The sequence below is a fragment of the Gasterosteus aculeatus genome, chromosome 7 (genome assembly GCF_964276395.1).
Source record: "Gasterosteus aculeatus chromosome 7, fGasAcu3.hap1.1, whole genome shotgun sequence".
NCBI classification, from domain to species: domain Eukaryota; kingdom Metazoa; phylum Chordata; class Actinopteri; order Perciformes; family Gasterosteidae; genus Gasterosteus; species Gasterosteus aculeatus.
Genome location: NC_135694.1, coordinates 6,395,129 through 6,418,443, shown reverse-complemented (window position 1 = coordinate 6,418,443; position 23,315 = coordinate 6,395,129). Strand labels below are relative to the sequence as shown.

General features: G+C 43.8%; 1 protein-coding gene across 17 annotated transcripts in view; it reads left to right on the top strand.

The window, feature by feature from the left end:
* LOC120822056 (adhesion G protein-coupled receptor L3) overlaps positions 1–23,315 on the top strand; it is a 189,397-nt gene that overhangs the window by 136,825 nt on the left and 29,257 nt on the right. For 14 of the 17 annotated variants that reach the window (XM_078106244.1, XM_078106254.1, XM_078106260.1 and 11 more), the window contains 6 exons: positions 752–937; positions 2,754–2,792; positions 10,572–10,755; positions 14,400–14,522; positions 15,572–15,777; positions 17,944–18,120. In XM_078106244.1, coding sequence (XP_077962370.1) covers positions 752–937; positions 2,754–2,792; positions 10,572–10,755; positions 14,400–14,522; positions 15,572–15,777; positions 17,944–18,120 — 915 coding nt within the window. The remainder of the gene's footprint in view (positions 1–751; positions 938–2,753; positions 2,793–10,571; positions 10,756–14,399; positions 14,523–15,571; positions 15,778–17,943; positions 18,121–23,315) is intronic. The other 3 variants (XM_078106255.1, XM_078106250.1, XM_078106247.1) reach the window with 1 other exon arrangement.

Genomic DNA, 23,315 nt, shown 5'->3' with positions numbered 1-23,315 from the left:
GTGAGCCTCATTAGTCAATAAGCAGATGCCTCCATAGCTCGCACGTTAGATATTGGCAAGTTTCTCCAATAAAATAAAAAAAGCCATGGGGCACTGTCCTTTCTTCTGCTTTATAGCAAAATACCCCGACAGATGTGACTAATGGATGCGCACGTCAAGCAAAAAGGTCTCTGGTAACGTCGGGTTGCCGGAGCGTAAACATCACGTATCCCGTAAAAGCTTCTTTTTTGGAAAAATACGACGCAGAACAAAATGAGACTGGAGACAGAAAGGCATTCTTACTACACTCTTTAAACAATTCCTTGAAAGGTGTCGAAAACATTATGAAGCAAACCTTGTTTTAAGTCTCACAACAACAAAAGGGCAACACTCGCAAATCATAATTGATGTGGTGCTTGCGGAAAAAAATGTTAATTCCCGGGAAGGATCTGGGGAAATCGCCCCAATAGCCCATTTCCAAATTGCCTCTGGATACAATATGAGCCCCAGTGTGTACATTCAGCTGACGACCGTCTTAACTCATTAATTGTGTGCATTATAGAAGCCGTCGGGGGGAAATGTACAGGCTAAACGGTATTCATTTTAAGGGGTCACATACTTCTACAGAGCAATTTGTCATGTTTTTCATTGTAACAATGGTACAGTGAAGAAAAAAACAAAAAAGGTTATGCGGCTTGTTTGTTCCTCTGCAGAGGAAATACACGTTAGCCAGTCCAGACATTTAAGTGCTTCTGTTTGTCCTTTCTCGCAGCTGAGAGCCGGAGAGACCGCTGCGGTCGTTGCCAGGGAGTTGGCGGAACAAACCAAGCGCAATCTTCAGGCCGGAGACATCACCTTCACAGTGAAGGCCATGGTGCAGCTGGTGGATCTCCTCGACGTGCAGCTGAGGAACCTCACGCCGGGCGGCAAAGACAGCGCAGCGCGCAGCCTCAACAAGGTGGCCAGTGCCAATCTTTAAAGTCTGCATTTTCACGTAAACCTTTTCAAACTTGTGAGGCTTAGCTAACATAAAACTTCAACCCTGTCAGACCCGAGCAGTAGGTTTTCCTTTTAATGATCGTATTGCTGCCGGATGAAATGATTTCCCTTTCCATGTGGGCCGTCAACAGCTCCGACACATCCCTTACACGAGTACCGTGTATTCCGCTATTGATTCAACTTTGATCCACTTTTAAAAGATCTGTGGTGCATTTGACGACGTCATGCTCGCCAAATGCACTCCACTTTATTTTTAATAATGGGACGGCGTACGTTTTCATGGGGCTGTATCTAAACTGCGGGAAATCGGCGTGTTTCTGGTTTTGCTGAACCTGAATCAAATGTGGTTTACTCCCCAATTCAGTCGAGCAGAGCGAGGGGCACTCAGGCAAAGCGATCTAAAATAAGGCTTTCTGTCTGTTGAGCAGCCGACAGAAGAGCAAACATTAGTGAATTTCCAAATGTCAGCCATTAATTTAAATGCGGCTTCACTTGTAGAAAAACACGAACACCTGTTCGCCGACCGTCTTTTTTTATTCTGGGACTTTTTTTTATTTTTTATTTGATTGCCGGGCGGACGCAGATGTCCCCATTGAGATTTTAGTGCCAGTTTTCTCCAATGGAGAGGGGAGGTTGTAAAGATGGCCAAAAGTCCTCATAAAGGATTGTGATGGACAAATCCACGTAGAGGGGCAACTAGAGTTTATAATACCTCTTGAAAAAAGGCTTTCTCGTAAAAATGCAACATTCAATTGGAGGCTACTGCTGTGGTTGTGATTGCTTATATTTAACTTCTCTTTTAAAGCAGGGTGAAGGGCAAAAGGAAGGGGTTAGGGGTTATTTTTTTAAATCCATGATGATCTAGAAGGCCGTGGGATTACTCATTTGTTATGTAATACATATTTCTCTGTCCTCAATATAGTCCAACGTTGCTCTGGCTTTTCTCGTAGACAAATGGTCCGAATGGTATCTTTCCCTTGCCTCTTCCCCTCTGCTCTGCCAGTGGCTGATGTTTACTTCCGTAGCTCAAATCATTTTGAGACAATCTGCAAAGAGCTAAGATTAAAGTTTTTTTTCTTTTCCGATAGCGAAGCACAATGCCTCCTGCCAGCAGACAATGAAAGGATTGAGTTGGCTAGCGGTGAGATCAGTTTAGTTTTCCTGATCAAAGGGTTGCCGGCTAACGGTACGGACGGGAGCGTTTCCAGGAGAGTGGGCTGTGATGTGATGAGGAAGAGGCTCCTTCGTGGGGGGGTGGTACTCTTCTGCATGGGATTTAGCATCGGTGCCGTCAAACCGCACAGTAGCACCGTTAGCTACCTTGCTTGTATCAGAACTCAATTAAAATCATCCGCTCTTCACCGAGTGCCGGCAGCGTTTCTTTGAGCCCGAGTGTTCCGTCATTTCTCAGGTGTGCTAAATTGTTGTCAGCACTAACTCTCCAACTGTGGCAGAGGTTCAAATGATAAACAGCTCTCCTGAGTTTGCATAGAAAGTCTTATGTGAAAAATATAAATGATAAAAGAAAGCTTTGAATCAGTGTCAGAGGCGTACTCCCAAATGTCTAGTCCGTCTCATTTCAGTGCTAATTAACACACAAGTGTTTTTCTTTGGTAGCATATCATTTGTGTACATATGCTACTTTGCACACAATTTGTGAAAGCAATTTTCTCACTACTTTCAAGTCTGTATTTCAAACAGAGGGGATGTATTCAAGGGGGATTGTTTGAATCCATGACCTTTTGCTAACGATTTGCATTTCCTTTTGGTTGCAGCTGCAGAAAAGAGAGCGTTCTTGCCGATTTTATGTTCAGGTATTTGTTCCAAACTTTACCACGTACCCACCTTCCATTCCTTCATATTATTACCATATCATTAGAGTTGACCTTTTTAAGTGGACAGCTCTCTCTCTCGCTCTCGCTCTCGCTCTCTCTCTCTCTCTCTCTCTCTATCTATACCAACAAGTGAACATCAGTGTTACATCCCCACATTTGTTATGTAATTTGTCCTTATTTTACCTTGCAAGCACACAGTTTGTCGTGATATTGTCCCTAAAACATGTTTTGCATGAGCATGAAACTTGCCATATGAAATGCCTTATATCTATTGTGTGTGTCTCAGCCATTTATAAAGAAAGAGCATCACAGCTGTTTTCTAGTGAAATAAACCATATGAGTGGTTAACATCAGTCAAAAAATCGGAGCCAAAAGAAGTGACCTCATTATAGCATCAACTCAACTTCTAACTACTAAGTCAGCCAAAGTCATGACGTGTTATGATTCCCCCTGATGCATAATACATGTGTGTCCTAATTTAGGGAGGTGTCTATTGCTTCCCTCAGCTATTTCTCAGGCTTCTGGGTTATCTTGTCATCCCTGGGGCGATATACTAGCTGCCATCAGTATCATTCCTACCTTGACAAGAGAACCACGGAATACATTGGCATCCGTGTCTGCTGTGCACATGGCCCCAATAAACCTGCTCATCAGAGGCAGATGTTGTTTTCTATTCATGGTGTGCAGCGCTCTTGTAAAGCAACGTGTATCGGCCTCGATTCCTCTGAGGCATATCAGAAGGCCGTTTGCTATGTATAGTCAACTGATTGAGCAAATGACGTCCAACTGGAATGCTTTCATATGGCTGAGCCTGCTTCCATGTGCCGATGGGTTTGTGAGTGTGAGATGGTCGTACGATAAGGCTGGTGGTGTCCTATTTATGTACACATTTGTTGTGACGTTTAACAGGTGTAATATTTACTAGGTTTTCATTATACGCATGATAATATATTTTTATTTAATTTAAAGAAAAATATACTTTTGGGGACAAATTTGGGACAAGTCCACTGAGCATTTTTTGGCGCTAGATGATATTACCAATCATCCAGATGTCACCTCTGCAGCATCTGGGCTCATGTTCCAATAGTGCAGTATCTGTTGAGGATGTATGGTACATGGCCATGCACAACTGTACATGCTGCTCAGCTGTGGACCTCCTCCTCCCCTCCGTCCCCCACAGTGTGGAGCTTTCACTTGACGAACTGGAATAATGGAGCAACATCTGTGGCCTTAGGTACACACAGGCATTGACTGCACACGGTGCCAGCCTTTGAGGGACTTTCATTGATTAGGGAAATTGGGCAATGTTTTCTCCGACTGGGTCCCGGTGGTTGACATAAATGGGATTAGCAGAGGAATACAAAGCAAATAAGCGGCGCACCTGCTTTTGCTGTCCCTCTGCTCAGGGACGGCGCTGAAAACAGACTTGAACGGTACTTTGGGGAAAGGCAGATTGTGGTTGTGATGAAGGAGGACACGGCCCAAAATCAAGTGCAGGGCTGGAGGTGGATGTCTCATTGAGATGACGAGTGATTATTGCCTGATTGAGGGCTTTTATCTTGCTTAAGTGGTAAACGAGATTAAAAAACAAGAGGACACTTTAATTCATCAGGCACTGAGGTCTTTATCTTGTTTGGATTATTAGGGAGTTTCAACGGTTTCATTTGGTGTTTGAATTGCACATTTGCAAGCAGTTCAACCTGCAGCAGTGTGTTTATCCTGTGCAGATGAAATGACCCTTCATTATGATGACTTTGGAATCTTTCCCTATTGTTCATGAGCCTTGATATCTGCCAAATGTCATTGCCAATTTAATTTCATTAACTCCACCCAAAACGATGTGGCCCTGATAAAGCCGCAAAGCGCACAATATAGTGAACAACTGCCTACATTCTGTTTTTTCCCCCGGAGGAATGTTTCTCTGTTGTGCCCTTTTGATTTTGAGCAAACATGATGAAAATAGCGGCCTTCCTTCTGTGCCTTTTGGTTATAGTAATGGCAGCTTGTTCAGAGGCGGTGACATTAAGGTCCAATTACTGTGATTATGTCCATCCGTGTTGTAGCGAGAGTCAAACACGCGAGCTTTGAAAGACCTCTTCCTTTGGCGTTTATTTTGTTTTTAAACGGAAGGTGTGGGACTTTCAATTAAATGATGCGTGCATATGGCCATTTCAACATATAATAGAGCAAATTTAATATCTCCCTGCTTAGCGGGAGCTGAGCGATAGTGAATTTTCAGGATACAGGGAGCATATTGAGTTCTGGCCCCTCATTAAAATGACACCTTGCAAAGATGACTCGGGGGAGTGTCACAGTGCAGGATGACCTTAGAGCAGGCGAAACGAGGGGAGGCTCCTCGTTGGAGAATGTAACGAGATGAGAACATTTCCCTGGTAGTCAATTTGTTAAAAGCTGACGATCCTCATCCTCATAACCGAAACCCGTTCATCTGTCATCTGTCTGTTACTTACGGTTCTGCCTGAATCTGTCTCTGTGGTTTCTCTCACTCTTGGGATGTCATGCTTATGTTACACGTATGTATAATTTAGTGTAAGAAAGTCCTATGGATTTTATATTGTTCTTTCTTTTATACATTATTTAAGTTATATTAATAGACATACAGGACAAACCTATACGCACACTGTAATTTCCTCAATCCCAGATGCTAACTCATGAACGTACAGTAGCAGTCAAACATTTGGACCCACTTTCTCGTTGCATGAGAAAATAGTTGGGGGTACATTTACGAGGGTTTTCATGGGAAATATATGCGCAAGTTGGGTTTTTTGGAAAAAAAATAGTGAATATAAAACTGTCTTGTGCTGAGTTCTTATTAAGAAGTGGAAGTAGTCATCGTAATGTCACTCACTGGTGGGGGAGTTGCAGTTTTCAAGCCTCAAGTTAGCGACTTTTTGCCTGTTGCTGTCGGGACCGACACAAACAACTCTGACTACTGTGGTAGGGACCTGTCAATCATCAACTGATCTCTCCAATTGTGGATAGAGCATTAACTGCTCTATCCACCATTCACTCTTAATTGAAGGGTAGGTTATTAAATATGATGATGTGTTTAAGAAGAACTTAAACTCATCCTTACAATGTCTACTGAGTTGACAAAGTCAGTGAGAGGTTTTTATATTCTCTGAGACATTTTTGCAAAAAGAGGAGTCTCCCACTCATGGCCATTAGAGAGAATGCATGTTTATGGCACTGGGTGTTGAAGCCTGATTACTATACTGAGGAAGTGCTGTGGGACTTTTTTAAGCCTCTTATAGTCTGCCTCTCTCTGCCATTGATAAATAAATAGAGAACAGCTATTTGAGTAAGATTACACGAAGGTAACCCCTCAGTCACAAATACAGACGCATCCCTCCACTTACAAGAGGGGGAAGATTTCATGAAATATTAAACATGAAGTCTGCAAAGATTTTTCAAAGACTGTCAAAAAAAAAAGGCGAAAAGATGTACAAATGATGCAACAGCTTCACCTGTGCCAAGAGACATCGAGTCAGAGAGGACAAGATCATTTCTAGTGTTTTTTTCCCTGAATTTTTGAGAGCAGTCATACACATCAGTGAGTGAAAACAAGTGGGAGGAGCCCGGTCTATAGGATGCGAGGAGGCCGTACTTAGATAGCCGGCCAACGACAGCAAGCCCGAAAGTGAAGGGGGATCAGCCTCAGCTAGAATCAATTTCCCAGACCCAGAGTTCATTCCATCAATCAGCACGCTGATAAAAGCACACACACACACACACACACACACCCCATAGGCTTGCCGGGACCCCTGCCAAGCTCAAGCTAATGTCCACCTCTCCTTCCTGTGCACTGCAGCTTTTCACGCCCAGTCCTCGTGCTTTCTCCCGGTGCAACATTCTGGCAGTGAGCCGGGTTAACGATTAGCTTGTCCTCGTGTACCAGGAACCGGTTTACGCTCCTTCGGCAAGGATTGTCGTGTAGCGCAAATGAAAACGGTTGAAGGAAGGCCGCAGTAGGCTGAGCCTCTACATTTGACAGATGGAGTGGCAGTGGGATAATAACGGTAAAGCAGCAGCAGCAGGCCGCCGTCCCGTCTCACCTGCACAGACTGTGATGATGGTTGCGATGCGTGGGTGCACATCCCAATCCAAACCGCCAGCTGGCTGTGGCTTCATATTTACCATGCAGACATGAGAGTGGCATCTATCTCTTTCATCTATCCCGTAACAAGAAAAATGAATAAGCCAAATTGTCTTCCAAAACGTCCCATACTTACTTTACCTGGATGAATCAACGAGACATATGATGGTTTTTCCTCCTGAATGATCGGCCAAATAGACACCGCACACATCGAATATTTATTTGGAAGGTGGGCAATATGTAAGTATGCAGATTCGTCATGTGTTTGGCATCAGAGTCATGAGTAGGATTTATTTGTAACACGGACGATTACAAATATTAGTGCCAGCCCAGAAAAGTCCAGATATAAACACGATGTATTTAAAACTTGAAAAATGTAAAAGATTGCTACTTCCCGATTTGGGGAAATGTGCCAAAGGAAAGGCTGAAAGAACTGCAACAATACCAGATTGTTTTTAACGGAACACATGTTGTCTAGTGTCCTCAAAGACATAGTTTGTCATTTTGGAAAATGCTGTTATTTGTTTACTTACTTAGAGGTGGGAAGATGATCAATACCGCTCTTCTGCAGCTGGTTAGCTGAGCTCAGCACAACAACTACAAATACCTCCAAAGCTCTCTGAACGACACAACTGACTGATTGTTTGCTCCGTGTTAATATAGTCACGCTAAGGTAACTGACTGCTGGTCGTAGCTTCCTACTTGTCGCACAGACACGGTGAATGTTATCAAGTCTTCATCTAAATGCCTGCAGGAAAGCAAGTGCGTTTGTTCCAAAATGACACAGTTCCGTCTTGATGTGTAAAATGATAACTAAATGATAGCTCTAATGATCTTTGGCAACATTAAGAAAACTTTCGTGGGCACAGAGCAATATTACAGAAGTGCAGTCGGAACAAACACTTGTTGTTGTTTGGTTCCTCTGCAGCAAAGGCAACACAATCTTTCCCTTTGTGATCATAAACCCTATAAGACTCTTGCTTCTGCGTATTGTTAAGCACTTTGTAACTTTGTTTGGAACGGTGCTATATGAATAAAAGTTATTATAGTATTAGTATTATATTGTGTAGTGTAGGTCAGGTAATTCAGCATACTTCTCTAAAGACAATACTTAATAGTCTTGATAGCATCATTTCATTCTCTGGTTCCAATGAGGGAAAATTGGCATGTTCCACACATATTAATACCAGCAATTAACGACTTGCATCAGAGTGATTTGGTAATCTAATGCAAGTCCAAATGATGCATAATGAGTTTATGCCAGCTTCATTGCATTTCCTTGGACAATGTTGTACATGCCTGAAGGGCCAGGAAGAAAATTGACCTTAACAATATGCATCTTTGACACATACTATAGGTGCTGCCCCTCTTGTTTATCAATTATCCTTCCCTTAGACTCTCCTCATCAAGTTTCTGACCCGATCCCTCTGTGCTATTATTCTGTTTTGAATCGGGGGTTTTGTCCGTCTCTTCAACATGCAAAAAACCAAACTGCTTCCCTGCAAGTCCATCAATCTTTTCCCTGGAATAACTATTATTTCAGTGGTTTAAGAAGAAAAGAAAAAAATAACTCTTGCAGTGTTGAACAAAGGGTACGGGGGAAAAAAATGTCAGTGCCTGAAGAAAAAGAGCTCCTTAATTGAGAGTGAATCAACCTCTGCCTCTGGCAGAATGTCAAAAGGTGTGATTGGAGATTGGCTGCAGATAACGAATAATTACATCAAAGTTGGGAGACTGTGCGTGTGTATGTGCATGCACTTTTCTTGTGGTTTTGTCTACTAGCAGGTGCAGAGGTGTGTGTTCACTGTTGCGTCAGTCCTTCACAGCGTGTGTGTGTGTGCGCGCGTGTGTGTGTGTGTCTGTGTGTGCGTGTGGGCTGCCTAATGCATGCAGGGTATGTTTTGAACGAGGAGAAGCCAGCTGGTGCTGTTTGAAATTCTCACCCAGCGCCAGTGAGTGGAATACAGTCAGTCAGTCTCCTCTTGCTATCACAGTGATTTGAAACCGACGCACAACTTAACATTATGAGGTAATTGTGGGGGTCCATTACACTAATGCTTAGTGACTAGTTGGTTGGTAAAGTCAGTTTTTTCTTTTTTGATACCCTGGAGCAGATGGTTTCTCTTATCGGCCCTGGCTTCATCCTCTTGCCGATTTTGAGTCATACGAAAACTCTTTTATTTCTTTTCCATTGATGAAAAATGGGATCTTAGCAGAGTCCAGAGAGGTTCTCTCAGAAGACCCCCCCCCACCCCCCTGTTGTTTAAGGATGTCAAGCCTGAACTGGCTTTTGAAGCAGTGCAAACGTAAAATCTAAAGGCAATCCGAAACACTCTTTCTATTACGTTAATGTCTAAAGTGCATGTTAAGCAAACTTCAAATCATTTGTCTTTGGAAATATGAAAAGCGCTTGAAAAAATAATGATACATTATGATGTGTTTGGTGTGTCAGTTGCTTATATAATTTATAGTTATTATTCACAATGAACATTATAAACATAGTAAAGCATTTTATGATTATAGGTAGGTCACTAAAATTGCTTGTCACTAATTTGAATGTTTTTTTACAAAGATGGTGTGTTACAATTTCCATACCTGTAATAGTAAAAAGTATATTCCTAATATTTTATAATCACTGTTATAACACACTAAATTATGGTTAAGTAACTCACTCAGTGTTTGCTTTAGGCAAAGTAAGAAATACTTTCTTTTTCTTTCAGAAAATAAGGAAATGTCAACATTATACTGTATCTGACTATGTTTATGATACATTAGCGTCATATTAAGTGTATACATTCTTTGTTTGACCACCTACTGTATTTAACGTTTATTTCATTTCGCTGCTCGGTGCCGTGGCACTAGGAATGAATTAGTTTACCCGACCAATTAGGATTCTATTCATAAATCTTGCCATTGGCTCTTTTAATCTTTAATGGGTCTAAATTTTTCATGATTTCTTGACATTGTTCTCGTTTCTTGCGTGTTCACTGGCTTTGGCGTTGTCGTGAGGAGATTAGAGGGAGTATAGTATTTACTTGCTATGCAGTAGAGGATGTGAATAGTTATTGCTACCAGCAAATGCCTTGTCCAACCATTGGCACATCTGGATGTTGTTTTGCGTTTTCGTTATGCTTTGTTGTTCTAGGATTCTCTGCATGGAAGAACATTAATCTCACCAATTAAAGACTCTAGCCTCAAGTCATGTAAGAACTGGCCTCCAGTCGTGTAAGCACAGGTCCTCATTCACTTACATGAATCATTCTGCTTGTAGTTGGATAGAAGGAAGCGCTAACAAAAGTAAGTTAGCCACATAACCAATGCCGTTGCAGATTGAGGTGCTGCTGCCACCAATTACAATCCATGTCCAAAAGCATAACTTGTATAAATGAAATAGAAATAAGATCATGAAATTGCTCCGTAGAACGATGATTATGAAATGAAAGGTGTGAACACGTCATGCTGGCACAATCCCACCGGATTACGCCATTTTTTTTCCTTCTTTTTTTCTTTTTGTGTTCCCTCCTGAATCCTCATCTCACTTACTCCGCTCTCACCGTGTCACCGTATCACCATGTCCGACCACAGCGGCCCCAGGCCAGCTTAGCTTCTGTTGGCTAAATGGTTTGATTTGGACTCCTCAGGCCATGGTGGAGACGGTCAACAACCTGCTGCAGCCACAGGCCCAGGCGGCGTGGAGGGAGCTGAGCACGGGCGAGCAGCTGCGGGCCGCCACCATGCTGCTGGACACCGTGGAGCAAGGGGCCTTCGTCCTGGCCGATAACCTGCTGAAGACCGACATCGTGCAAGAGAACACCGACAACATCCGTGAGTGCGAGCGAAGACGCTGTAGCCGGCAAGCTTCACGTGAAAAAATCCTTTATTATCATCTTAGACATAAGAGGATGCTATGTGTTGAATCTTTTTCCATTCATTTTGTCACAAATACATAACTGTAGCCCGCGAATTTGCTCTGAAGGTCAATAACGTCTCCGGACGTTTGGACCATTTTGTGTCTCCCCAGTGGAGCCAGTTGACTGGATACTGGAGACTTCCTCCAGCTCCTGTTGGCTCCTCCACACTGGGCGTAGAAAAATCTAATGAAACGCCTTTTTTGTTTTTCAAATTTCAATGGAAGTTATGGATCACATTATTTAATGGAGATATCTGGAATTTAATTATTTTTAGCAATAGAAATCATGGAAACGGTCTGCCAGCAAACAAATTACACTTTAATTTGGTCCGTCTGCGTGAGTAAACTGTCTTGGACCGAGTTAAGATAATTTCTTCTCAAGCTGCTGAGAAACAGATTATTGCCGCCGCATTCTCAATTATGATATTTTCAAAATTGGAAGCTGGACTTAAAGAGCTGAATGTTTGGTTTTGTATTTGTGATGTTTTCCCGTGGTCCCTTCCCTCACGTGTCTGAAGTGTTTCATCCTGGTTTTGCCGTGGGCACAGGGGGGAAGAAGTTTGCCGTACAGCTATTGATCCACGGCGCTGTCATATTGACAGCGGTGCTCTTGCGGCGTCGGAAAGTGTGCGAAGGTCACCGGTTTAATCATTTCTCTCGAGCAAGAGGTTAACTTTGGCAGGGCTGCTTATGTCTGATGGCAGTCGGCTGGAAATGCACAATCATGTCAAATGGTGCTTATACTCATGTTAATTATTAGCCACAATGAGCCACTAGTTGTGCAGATCAGGGCTCAGTGCTCACTCTCCGGTGTATGAATACCAAGTGAGCACAGATAATGGAACAACTGTCATCAATATTTCCACCTGCAGAGTTTTCAGAACTAGATTGATTTAATATGTATTTTACATTGAGAGACATTTACGAAGCACAAAGTAGAATTAAATTACTTTTTTTTTTGCACAGGGTGGTGAGTGAGACGAGGGGAATCAAGAAATAAAGCAATGCTATGATGTATCGCCCTCCACTCACAAGAAGTGGAGCTTTTTTCCTGCTGCCATGGCAACATAAAAAAAATTGGTCTGTAGACTTAAAAAGGAAGGAAGCGTAAGGATAATTAATAAAAATGATTTTATTGTATCTGGCACACAATTCATGTGGGTATTGAGGAGATTTTGGGCTTGTTTTAAGGGGGGGCGAGACATTGCCTGCTCAACTGGAGTGAGATTTTATAGCTTATTGTGGTGGTCTGGTTAATTATGGGCCGGTGACATGTCTACTAGGCCTCATCGCTCTGTTTGTTCGGCTTGCTTTTTTCGTTTTTCAGCCAGTTGGCCCCTGCGATCCTTCATGCCATGCAGAGTGGTTAATTGAAGACGAGGGTGGCCCATTTATACATCAGCAATCACCGCAGCAGCTAATTATTGATCTCTCTCAATGAATTACTAGTGAAGTGATGGCCTTTGTGTGTACAGGTGTACTGTAGCTCACTGCTCTCGGTTTCACATTCTCATGGAGGCTCTTCTGCTTCAAAATGAATCTTTAGCAGTATAAAGGCCCGGTTCCAATTTTAGATGTAAGCTCATAATGAGATCTATTTTCTTCACTTTCAAAGAGGAAGGCTGTTCCCTCACCCATTGTGACTGTGTTTGTGTTTACACGTCACAGTGCATGTGCCGGTCCAGGGCTTTGTCTGCGCAAGAGTGTTCTTCACTCTCTGCATGATAATCTTACGAGCAGATTTCTGCCGATTAGCGTGTTATTTAGACGGGCTTTGAAGGTATAGCCTTTGGGTCCAGCAACGACTATGGCATCAAAGGCATTCCCCAAAGCCCATCGTAAGCTCTTTTACACAACCACACAGGGGAAAGAGAGCTGGAGAGGGGGAAGAAAAATGCTTTCTTTATTCCAACGGCAGGCGTGGAATCCAGGGAATGGTGGGCTATCTGGGGTATTGTCTTAGCTAAGTTGAATAGGAATGTATCACCGAAACCCCCTGGCCTTTGCAAAAAAAGCGCTAGAGAATGTTAATACAAAGGTGTTTTTTTTTTTTTTTTTTTTAAGATAAAAAATGGGAAGCCTTGGTATGAGAACCGATAAAAAGGAGGATTAGATGTGGCCCCTTTGTAGCTTTCCGTGGGCACTAACCTTTCGCAAAGACGGAGGTGTCATAGTCTACTGATCATCTCCGGAATCCCTTATCAGGCTTAATGAAGTTTCCATTTCCTACACTTGGGTGGAATTGTGTTTGAGATTCTCCACTGCAGACTAATCTGCCAGCCAGTTTTATGTGTTGCGCCATAGATGACTGCCATTTGCATCGGCACAGCAGAAAGCAAATGCGGTGTCATTGACCATGAAACGAAAAAGGAGCGATCGCGGGGCGGACATTTCTCCCTCGAGTAGATGAAGGGAGCCCATATGAAAGTGAATGTTATTCAGACGCAAAGCATTCAAGTGTAATTGTTTTATACGAACACCTTTCTTGGGAAACAAATTAAGGAATAGTCTATGCAGGTACAACATCTTGGGGGGAGGTTCAGTTATTTGCTCCATCACCTGTGTTACTCCATACTGCTCCCCATATCTTTTGGAATTCACCTTTAGTGCTTCTTGTCTTTAATTCTGCCTGGCGATGACTCAGTGGGTTCGTCTCAGTGCTTTGAGAGTTAATGTGACGGAATGCCCAGACGTTGCGCAGGTCACCGATACTCGAGATTTGAGCCCGCTCGGCTGCTTGATCAAACTGAGTTTTATCACACCATAATAAGTGATGGAACGAGGGTTCTTTGTTCCAGCTGGGCTTCTATCAGCCGCTCATTTTGCTCTGCTGCATGACGCCGGATTCTTTGAACCGTAAATTAGGAGCTTGCTGCAAAAACAACAGCTGTCGAGCTGCCACAGAAGTGAACTCCTCTTCCGTAGCTGGTCTTTATCTCCTTGTATCCCTTTCTCTCAGGGGAAAAATAATCTTTTGAAATGAAGATGTCGAGGCCAAAGACAGAGTTAAAAGAGGAAACAACGTCACCTGAACACTTGATTGTCATTTGATTAAGAGACTTACAGCAAAAACAGACATCCCCTTCATCCGAAGAGTGGAGAGGGAGGCGCTCCTTCAAAGACAAGATGCATTGCATTTAGTGCTCGTCAGAGATGCTTGGATTAATACAATCAGCTGTACAGGAAAGTGAATCAGTCAAGTGATTGGAGATGAGTTTACTTCTGGCTGCTGTGTGAGTAGTGGCTCATACGTCTTTACCCCTTGGAAGTTAAACCAAATAAGTCACAAGGAGGTCAGCTTCCGTCCAAAGCAGGATCGTTTTTTGTTCTTTAATCTGTCTTATACTTATGTTATGGCATCGCCGCGTTCAAAAATTCCAACATAAACCTTTCACATTAACAGGAAACTAAAAGGGATGTTTACAGCAACCATATTGCACTGTTGTGCCGCCGCAAACGATGAGCCTGTAGCAGTTTGTCTGTTATGTCTGTTGTACATCATGAAAGTCAAAGGTATTGATTAACTGCTGATGCTCGCGTTTGCTCCGTATGTGTAAAGAGCTGGAAGTGGCGAGGATGAGCACAGACGGGAACTTGCCTGATCTGAAGTTCCCACAAACGGGAGGACAGGGCAACGCTATCCACCTCTCGGCCAACACGTTGAAGCAGCACGGAAGAAACGGTGAGTCGTCGTAACCTTCGAATCCGCTGGCCCCTTGTTGTTGGTTTGAAGTGTAAATGCGCCTTGGACACGGCAATCTCAGCATTATGTTTTATTTGAGTGTGTAATGTAATATTGCATTGGGAGCTGCAACGGTTTTGTGGGAATTCCGTTACGGGTGCAAATGACTTCAATGTGCCCCCCTAAACCCTCTCAGCCGGGTGACTAAGTGTATGTCCAGCCGTGCCCGGGCGCATCGTTAGAACACGGCGGCAGATCTTTCCCCTCATCCAGCGCTCTAGCACCCAAATGGTTTTCTCTTCATTTGAGTGAGTGATCTCAGTCACGGCGGGAGGGTTTTCTTTCATGTCAGTGCTGAATATGGAGGCGGCAGGAGGGGGAAGAGATGTGTGTGTGAGAGTGAGAGAGAGAGAGAGAGAGAGAGAGAGAGACATTATTGATAAGAAAAATGCTCTGCTTTTTTCAAAGGTTCCACATTTTTGGGATGCTGAACTAAAAAGACTTTCTGATTACAGGACCATTTTGGCAACCTTGACGTTAGAGTCTGTTTTTGTCTTTTTTACCTCAGTTTCTATTCTTGTGATCACAAAGCTTCAGCTGAGTAATTATTTTCAGTATTTCTCAAGTGTTGCGGAAAGCTTCGAAAGATCAATAGCATATAAGCTCTATAACTAGCACATTGTCACATTATAAAAGCAGTACACTGTATGATGTATGTTGCTTACTGAGAATTGTTCAGCATTTGAAGATATCATTCAATACTTTGTATACATAGTTTGACTGAATGGAGGAAGCGGGCCACAGCTAGCTCTGATCTTTCCTCACACACCTCAGGCTGATGCTATTTGCCGTTCCTGTATATCAAGCAGCTCAGTGCGGGGTGACTATGAAGCTCACAGCTCACTTTCCCAACCACCGTATGCTTTCAACAATCATTCCACGGTGTCGTAGTTAGTTGTCTGCATCCTTTTGGCCATGTTGGGTAATCTTTCCTCGGTTGTCACTTGAGGAACGTTGACCACTTTCCCCCCTCTGTCGTCTTCCCGCAGGTGAGATTCGGATAGCCTTCGTGCTGTACAAACACATCGGGGTCTACCTTTCCACGGAGAATGCCAGCATGAAGCTGGGCAGCGAAGCCATGGCTACCAACTACTCGGTCATTGTCAACTCACCGGTGATCACGGCCGCCATCAACAAGGACTCCAACAAAGTCTACCTCTCGGACCCTGTCGTATTTACCATTAGACACCTACAGGTACTCGTCTGTCCCTCAATGTGTGTCTCACTGGAGATGCGCTTACCTTGTTCCTTTGATATAATGGGCTTCTTTTCTCTTTCTATTTTACTCTCACACACGACATACTTGTATGTTTATTTTATGTGCCTCCTTAATACAACCATTTCATCTCAATTTCCTATGTGCAGCAGAAATGGAGGAATCCCATCTCAGAACAAAATAAATGTAGTTAAAGTGTGAGCAATTGCTCACAAGGTGATGCTGAAGATGCATGTGGTTGTTTATTAGTTTGAACAAACACCAGCCTGATCTCTCGAACAAATATCCGTCATATTGAGCCTCGCTGGAGGCTGCTTAGTCATTGTGGGGAGTCACAACGACTCCCTCTCGACTCCATTATCTTCTCCACACTCTGCCACCCTCGAAATATCCCTGTTTTGTCTACAAACAGCGCCCTCAGCGATTACCGAGGATGTCGAACAACCATGAGAGAATTGCAGCGGGTCTCGTGTGTAGGAGGGACCTGGAAGGAAGAAAGAGCGGCGGTGAAGTACACAGCGTGCTGAGGAGATAGGGAAAGGAGAGAAGCTTATGGATATCAAAATTGAATGGTGGTGAAATGTCAGGGGGCAATGTCGGCGCAGTTATTGCTGTGACTCACCTGCCTTAAGTGTAATTTGTAATTTGGATCCTAGATTCGGCCATTTTACTGTTCGTCTAATGTTGGGGCAGTGGCGCTTTCATACCCTTTTCTTGGCCGGATCAAGTCGTTTCAATAAAACTGTGCCCTTTTGGAACAGAGTGTGTTCTGCTCTGTGCTCAGAGAGAGAGAGAGAGAGAGAGCTGAGCATGCATTACTGTTTGAGGAAAAGCGAGGGCTGTGCAGTTAGTTACATAATAATAATCATTACAGACTATTAATTACATTTGATTGGATGCGATAGTTTGGCATTTTGCATTCAGTGCCGATACGTCTCTCTGGTTGATCAAATCAAGCGCTCCCGATTCTCTGTTAAACTTGTGAACCAGTCTGAGTTGTTGTTAAGGGAACTCATCGGCGAACTGGCTGTTTCTGAGAGGAGAAACTCTAAATTGTATTTGGTGTACACGACTGTAATCAACTTGATTATATTTGACTCTGAATGTCAGAGATCATTGTTGGCATCCAATATTATATACGTTATACTCCTCAATAGAATAAAGAGTATCCATGTGTATCTCAGGTATGTTGGGTTGACCTCAACTTTGCCCTTGAAAATAAACCGCCGTTATCTGAACTCCCCAGGCGAGCTCATGTTCCGGTTTTTGGGCTTCCCTTCTCAACCATGATGTTGTGGATCACTGGTCTTCTGGGATGATGATGTGTCCTCTAGTTATTGTTTTGCTTCCTTGCCTCACCACTTAATGGGACCAATTAAATCCATTAATGGAACAGGGGGTCATCCTATCTCCTTAGCGTGGAATATTCTACGCAGGGTTTGGATGTGTGAAGGGTAAACTCAGTCAGCGGCAAATTTACATTCACAGAGGATAAACCTTATTAGACTAATTACCCCACAGCGTGTATGAAACTATGGAAATCTAACGCTCCTCGTGGTGCAAATGGTAAGACGGCAGACATGTTTAACCTTGGAAGCAGTGAGTCATGAAGGAAAGGATCGTGCTCTCCTCTTGTTTCCGAAGCTACAAAAGAAATTAGGCTTGAGAAGAAAAGGCCGTTGATGTATCTATTTATTGGTTGTTCTGTTTTGCTGTGCTCATGCGTTACTCAGTGGTCGTGGACGACTTTTTTGAAATGGCAAGCGAGTAAGCAGGGGGGGGCGGTGTGCTTGCCGTTTGCAGTCCGTCACAGGCAGCGATTGTGCCTATTAAACAGTGGGGTAGTCCATTTTCTTGCAGTGAAAGTTGAGGAGAAAGGTCAGAAAACAATGAAAAACAGACGTGGGGCTTTTTGACAGTAAGACCACCTGCTATTCACTTTAGAATGGATACGGATTGCAGTGGGGGATAATGAACCTGGTTCCAGGTGATTATACTGCAAACGAAGGCAGGTAGAAAGGGACAAAGCCTTGTATGTGATAAAGTCTGGACGCCTGTGTTGTACTTAAAGAGTTGACGTGCTGGACTGTTTCCTGTTATTAAATCCACTTTGACTCATGCATTCATCTTTTTGCCCCCCGACAGCAATCCGAGGAGAACTTCAACCCCAACTGTTCCTTCTGGAGTTACTCCAAGAAAACCATGACGGGTCACTGGTCGACCCAGGACTGCCGCCTGCTCGGCACCAACAGGACCCACACCACGTGCTCCTGTACCCATCTAACCAATTTTGCTGTCCTCATGGCCCATGTGGATGTCAAGGTAGGCCAGCTCTCTCCCTTCTCTTGCTCCCTAATGGACATATGTATCCGTGCAATTTACCAGATCCATTTGAAAGGAATGAAAACGCATTCATCCGTTACGGTTTACCCAGCATGTCCACTGCGAGATGATAGTTTGACAGGAAAAGTAAGGTTAAGGCAGCGTAAAACACTGTAAAGCAGAGGCTGTTTGTCGGCATCTTGCTTTTCTGTTCACAGGGTAGGAGGGAATAAGTGTTGGACTTCTTCACGGTACTCATCCTGGCAATATACACAACCTATCCATAACATTTCAAAAAGTCTTTCAGTGGAAACTGAGCATTAATCGCGGCCACATTAGAAGCAGCCCAAATATGTTATTGGCTCCAGCGGGTAGTGTGCTGTGTGCACAATGTACAAACATATACTGCAGGCGTCCATTCAGCTAAGGAGCAAATATCCAAGTAATGTACTTTAGGTTCCCTGAATGAAAACTCAAAGGCACTATCACTATTTACTGTACCTTATTATCTAAATAAAAATCATCGTTAGTGTTATGGGAAGAATGCTGTTTAGATTTTCTGCATGGAACAATCTACGGTCTGGCAAAACATAGTAACTTGTCTTACCAGTTGTACCCTGTAAAAGAGATGTGTGACTCCCTGGGAGGGACCTAGTTAAACAAAGGCTTAATCAAAATAAAACATTCTCAAATTAGTTTTGAGCCCAACTTGAATATGTTTTAACGGGATATAAGACCATCAAGATTTATTTTAAGGCCGAGCCTTTTCCATCCGCCCTCTTTATTAATGCATGAAATACGTTTTTTTTATTTATTCATGTGAAGACCGAAACAAGGATTTAAATTGCTGGATTGTCTCAGTGCGCCATTAGCTTTTTTGCCTTCCGGGTAAAGGCACGGACAAAGTGAAATAAACACAGTATGCGGGGATGTAAATGTGGAGTGCTTGGGATCCATTCATTAGGATTTGTGGAATTGTGTTTGGGCTCTGAGGTTTGTGTGGAGTGATTTTAATGAAAATAAAAAGCTAAGGGAGGAAAGACCAGTATAAGTGTGTCGAGAAACAGTGTGTTGGACAAGGAGAAGGAAGGAGGATATTCGGTCGTTGTGCTGTAGCTTCCAATGCTGACAGACTGCTTAATCACTGCTGTCGTAGGATGTCTGAGGAGCTCTTTGTATCTATCAGGGCATCTTTCTCCAGAGCATCTCCTCTGAATTTAAACAAAAATTGTCCCTCATCCACTAGGCCAGTAGTCCTTTCCTTTTTCCCCACAATCCAACTCAGATCCCTTTTTCCCAGTGGTCACAATGCTTTTGCACGCTATCGTGCACATAAACTCTTCCGGGCTGTCTCGGGTGATATGGTTTACTTTTCGCTAGAGAGAGCCACTATTTGTCACTCAGCAGCGTGACTTTTTGGACCCACAACGTTCTTTGCAGGAATGAAGCCGAGTCTGGAATAGAGAGGGGGCCGCAAAGAATGGGATCCTTCACGCGGTGAAAGCAAAGCAGCAAAAAAAGCAGGGAAAGGAAAGCGTTAAAAGGAGTGCTTTCTGTCATGCCAATCCCTAACATTAGCTTGTTGCACTGCATTCAGCAGAGGAAAGTGGACCGTAGTTGCATGCCAGGGCTGAGTGACAGTTATTTCTCCCCCACCCTTATTCTTTATCTTTTCCACTCTGTTGTTATAAAAGGCCGCTTGTTGGGAGGTGCCACTGAATGGACGATACAAAGACTTTTCATTCGCTGAACTGTCACACTGTTGTATCTGGGAACACACTGCATGCAGGGAAAGGAGGAATGTGTATGCGCGAGGGGGTGAGAGGAATTTCATAAATTGAAGAAACGATCTGTTTTTGTATCCATGGCAACAGACCATACCACTGCTGATATCTGCATTGTTATTACTCATTACCCTCAGAGCAGCAGATAATATTCTAACCTTGTTTGTTTCTCAGTGGCATCGCTGAAAAAAAAAAGAGATAGGCGAGCTGCAATTACAATTTCCTTTGGAGGACGGATGCTTAGTACAGTATCACCATCATCTTTCATCTTGATGTTTTGGCCAATGGATCGTGGGCACGTCGGCTGTGGATAATGACAATGTTATATTCAGGGATCTTTATGTAGAGTTTAATAAGCTGTCGCCTGTCATGCGTTTCCCAGTGTAACAATTTTAGAACCAAGTTCAGGCTGCATTTGAAGTTTCCCAATGGTTTCGGAGGCTTGAACTTTAACAGTTTTGATGAGGAGAATACACTTTTTGTTTTTTTATCCTGCTCATATCTAGCAGAAAAATATGCCAGTCCTGTCTGGAAGAGTTGATTTGTAGATGGGCTTTCCACAAAAGAGATGTGATTGTTTGAAAACCATTCTACGTAATGATGTAATCATACCTAACGTTTAATGTTTATTAATCTTTAGATCAGTTACCAACCATAGGCCCAATGATTTCTTGGGGTCTTACTTACTAAACCTTAGTTATAATGTTTGTAGACAAAATATCCCAGTTAACAATCACTGCCTTGTAATCATCCTCACCCCGTCGCTGTGTGGGTGAAGGTGAACAAGTTGCCCAACCATTCAAATTCATAAAAATCCCTTGAACTTGAATGTGCTGTACATGAGATTATTAGACAGACTCAGCCGTGGAGAACCTCCAGACTGTGTCTCATCGGGATTAATTATGTCTGAAGTCAATTAGTTCCTCCGAATAATTTCCAACTCACATGTTGTGGATGTTTGAATATCTGCGTACCCACGGATGTTTAGCGCCTTAGTGGCAATGCGGTACACCGTTTTGTTTTTTTCAAACTACCCAATGTGAAATCTCTTCCAAGAGGCAAGCTCAAAAGAACTCATTAAAATCAAATAGCTAAAGCATGCCTGTTCCTTATCAGAATCACCCCTACAGAAGGATATCCGTCAGATACAGCGAATCGGGTAACCTCGTCCTGGGTGATTGCAAGGTCATTGAGTGCCGTCACTGCTGTCTTGCCACTCGAGCCCTTTGCAAACTCATTTTGAGCTATCTAACCAGCGAGCTGATGCCTTTGGCTGATCCTGAAATCCGAGCAGCGCCGTTGGCCGCATAAACAAATTAAAACTGTACTCACCGACGGCAGCTGCGTGTGAGAGATTATACGTCTCTGGTGTCTTTACAGAATGATAGATTCTGATTTTGGAGCGAGTGTACTTGAATGTGACTTTGCTGAGAAGGCTCAGGATTTTCCTCTTTCTGAGCCTAACACATTAACCCTGGCTCAAAATGTTTAATAGCTATTAAATACAGAATAAATTCCTTCCACTTGAACCTTTATGAGTCACTTGGGTGTTGCTTAAGCAGATGCAGGTTGTCACAATAGCGAACCCTGAATGGCCACCATTTCATCAGGGTGTGCTTCCAACAAGGGTTAGTCGAGTGGTTCATGCCCATTCCAGCTACATGCTTATATTCACGTGGAAGATGGGTGTGCTGAGAAGGGCCCCATGGAGGCATTGAGCTACTGGTAAGTGGAGACTATTCTCAATAGACCAGTTCATATAAATCAATCATCCCACTAGATGATGAACAGGGTGATATTTGGGTGACATTAATCACTGTCTTTATCAAACATGTCCATCCATGGCACCATCAGACAGTAGTTATCATGACAGAGGACAGTCAAGGTGAGTTGTGCATTTCACTATGCTGAGTACTATACACACAGTTCGGAGATGCTTCAAAATGATTCTATTCATACGGTTAGGGCGCATATAGAGAAAAAAACAGGCGGGTTCACTGCCATGGCAACATAAAGTCCTGCTCGGGCATTTTATCATAGTTATTGTAGCTTAGAACACACTGTGACATTAGCAGCATGTGTTGAATGTCAACTCCCGCCAAGCGAGCTGGATTCCCTCCCCCAGCCCTTTTTAAATGTGACGAATTTGCCAGGACCCCTGACTCATATGCCCTCTCCGCGACTGTTCCTCATCCCTGTGCCGATCGTAAATCCTTGGTCATACCGGAGGTGAACTTGTCACATGACTCCCTGCAGTGGGCCACTACCCCTTAGCACAACTGTCTGCCCTGCCTGACCGTATTTCACGAGTCAAAGCCCAGCACCGGAGGCATATCGAGATTTATGCATTTTAATTGGATTGGCTCCACGGCTCCGGGCTGAGAGCAGTTCTTGGGGGGTATGAAGGATTGAAGCTCCGTCCTCCTCACCGCTTTCGCCCTCTCCGGCAGTTGTTTCGGGAGAGTCTGGCCGCGGACGTGGACTGTTAGACCTCATTAGATGTGAGAGATGCAGAATTGAAATTTGATTGGGCCGGTCGGCCCGACCGGTGTGCGCAGCAAAAAGCTTGTTGACACCTCTGCGCCTCCTTGCCGTCCTGCTCGAGTGCCAGGAAACCTTATTTCGTGCTGTTTTGTCAGGGACAAAGATAATCTCGCCAGGCATCCGTCTGCAATGAAAAATATTTGTGTTTAAAGAATAAGAGAAAAATGTCAAAGGGAAAGATTGGAAGGCAAATCGAATAAATGCGCCTCGCCCCGCTAAGTAACATGGATGCTGGATGACTCGACCGCCCTCGCTGCACGGCGAGTAGGATCTCAGAGCAAATTGCGTCTGCCCACTTCAGAGACCCCTAGACTGATTCCCATCATCGAGGCTTGGTTGGTGCGAGGTTAGGTGCAGAGGCTCTGCATATCATTTGCCAATTGCCCTCCTGCCGGTAAAAGGGAACTTGAGCAGAGGCATTGCAGCCGGCGTCGTCTCTGCCATCATCCACCTCCCAGACGAAAGCGTGTTTCTATAGCTTTCTGTCTTTCACTCTCTTGCCTTGTCTGTCTCTCTGACTTGGCCCCGCTCCAATTGAATGCAAGATTGTGATGGATAGAGCCTGCAGCTAGTGCACAGCTCGCCAGCCCGGGAGGCCATAGGGGCTGCTCACAATGCACCACAGCAAGTAGCCCCCACCGCATCGATACCTTGTGTAGTGCAGCGGGCGCCGCACGTACAGGGAATGCAAACACAAACAGAAATATATATATATTTTTGAATAATATACTAATACTTTTGGACAGGAAAGAATGAGCTGTGTGCACCCCTCTAAAGTAACTCAAGTAAATCCAGATCCCTTTCACAGGCAGTCGTCTGCTTTGTGCCTTCCCCCCGTCCCCCGTCTCCAACCCCCTCCAGCCCTCC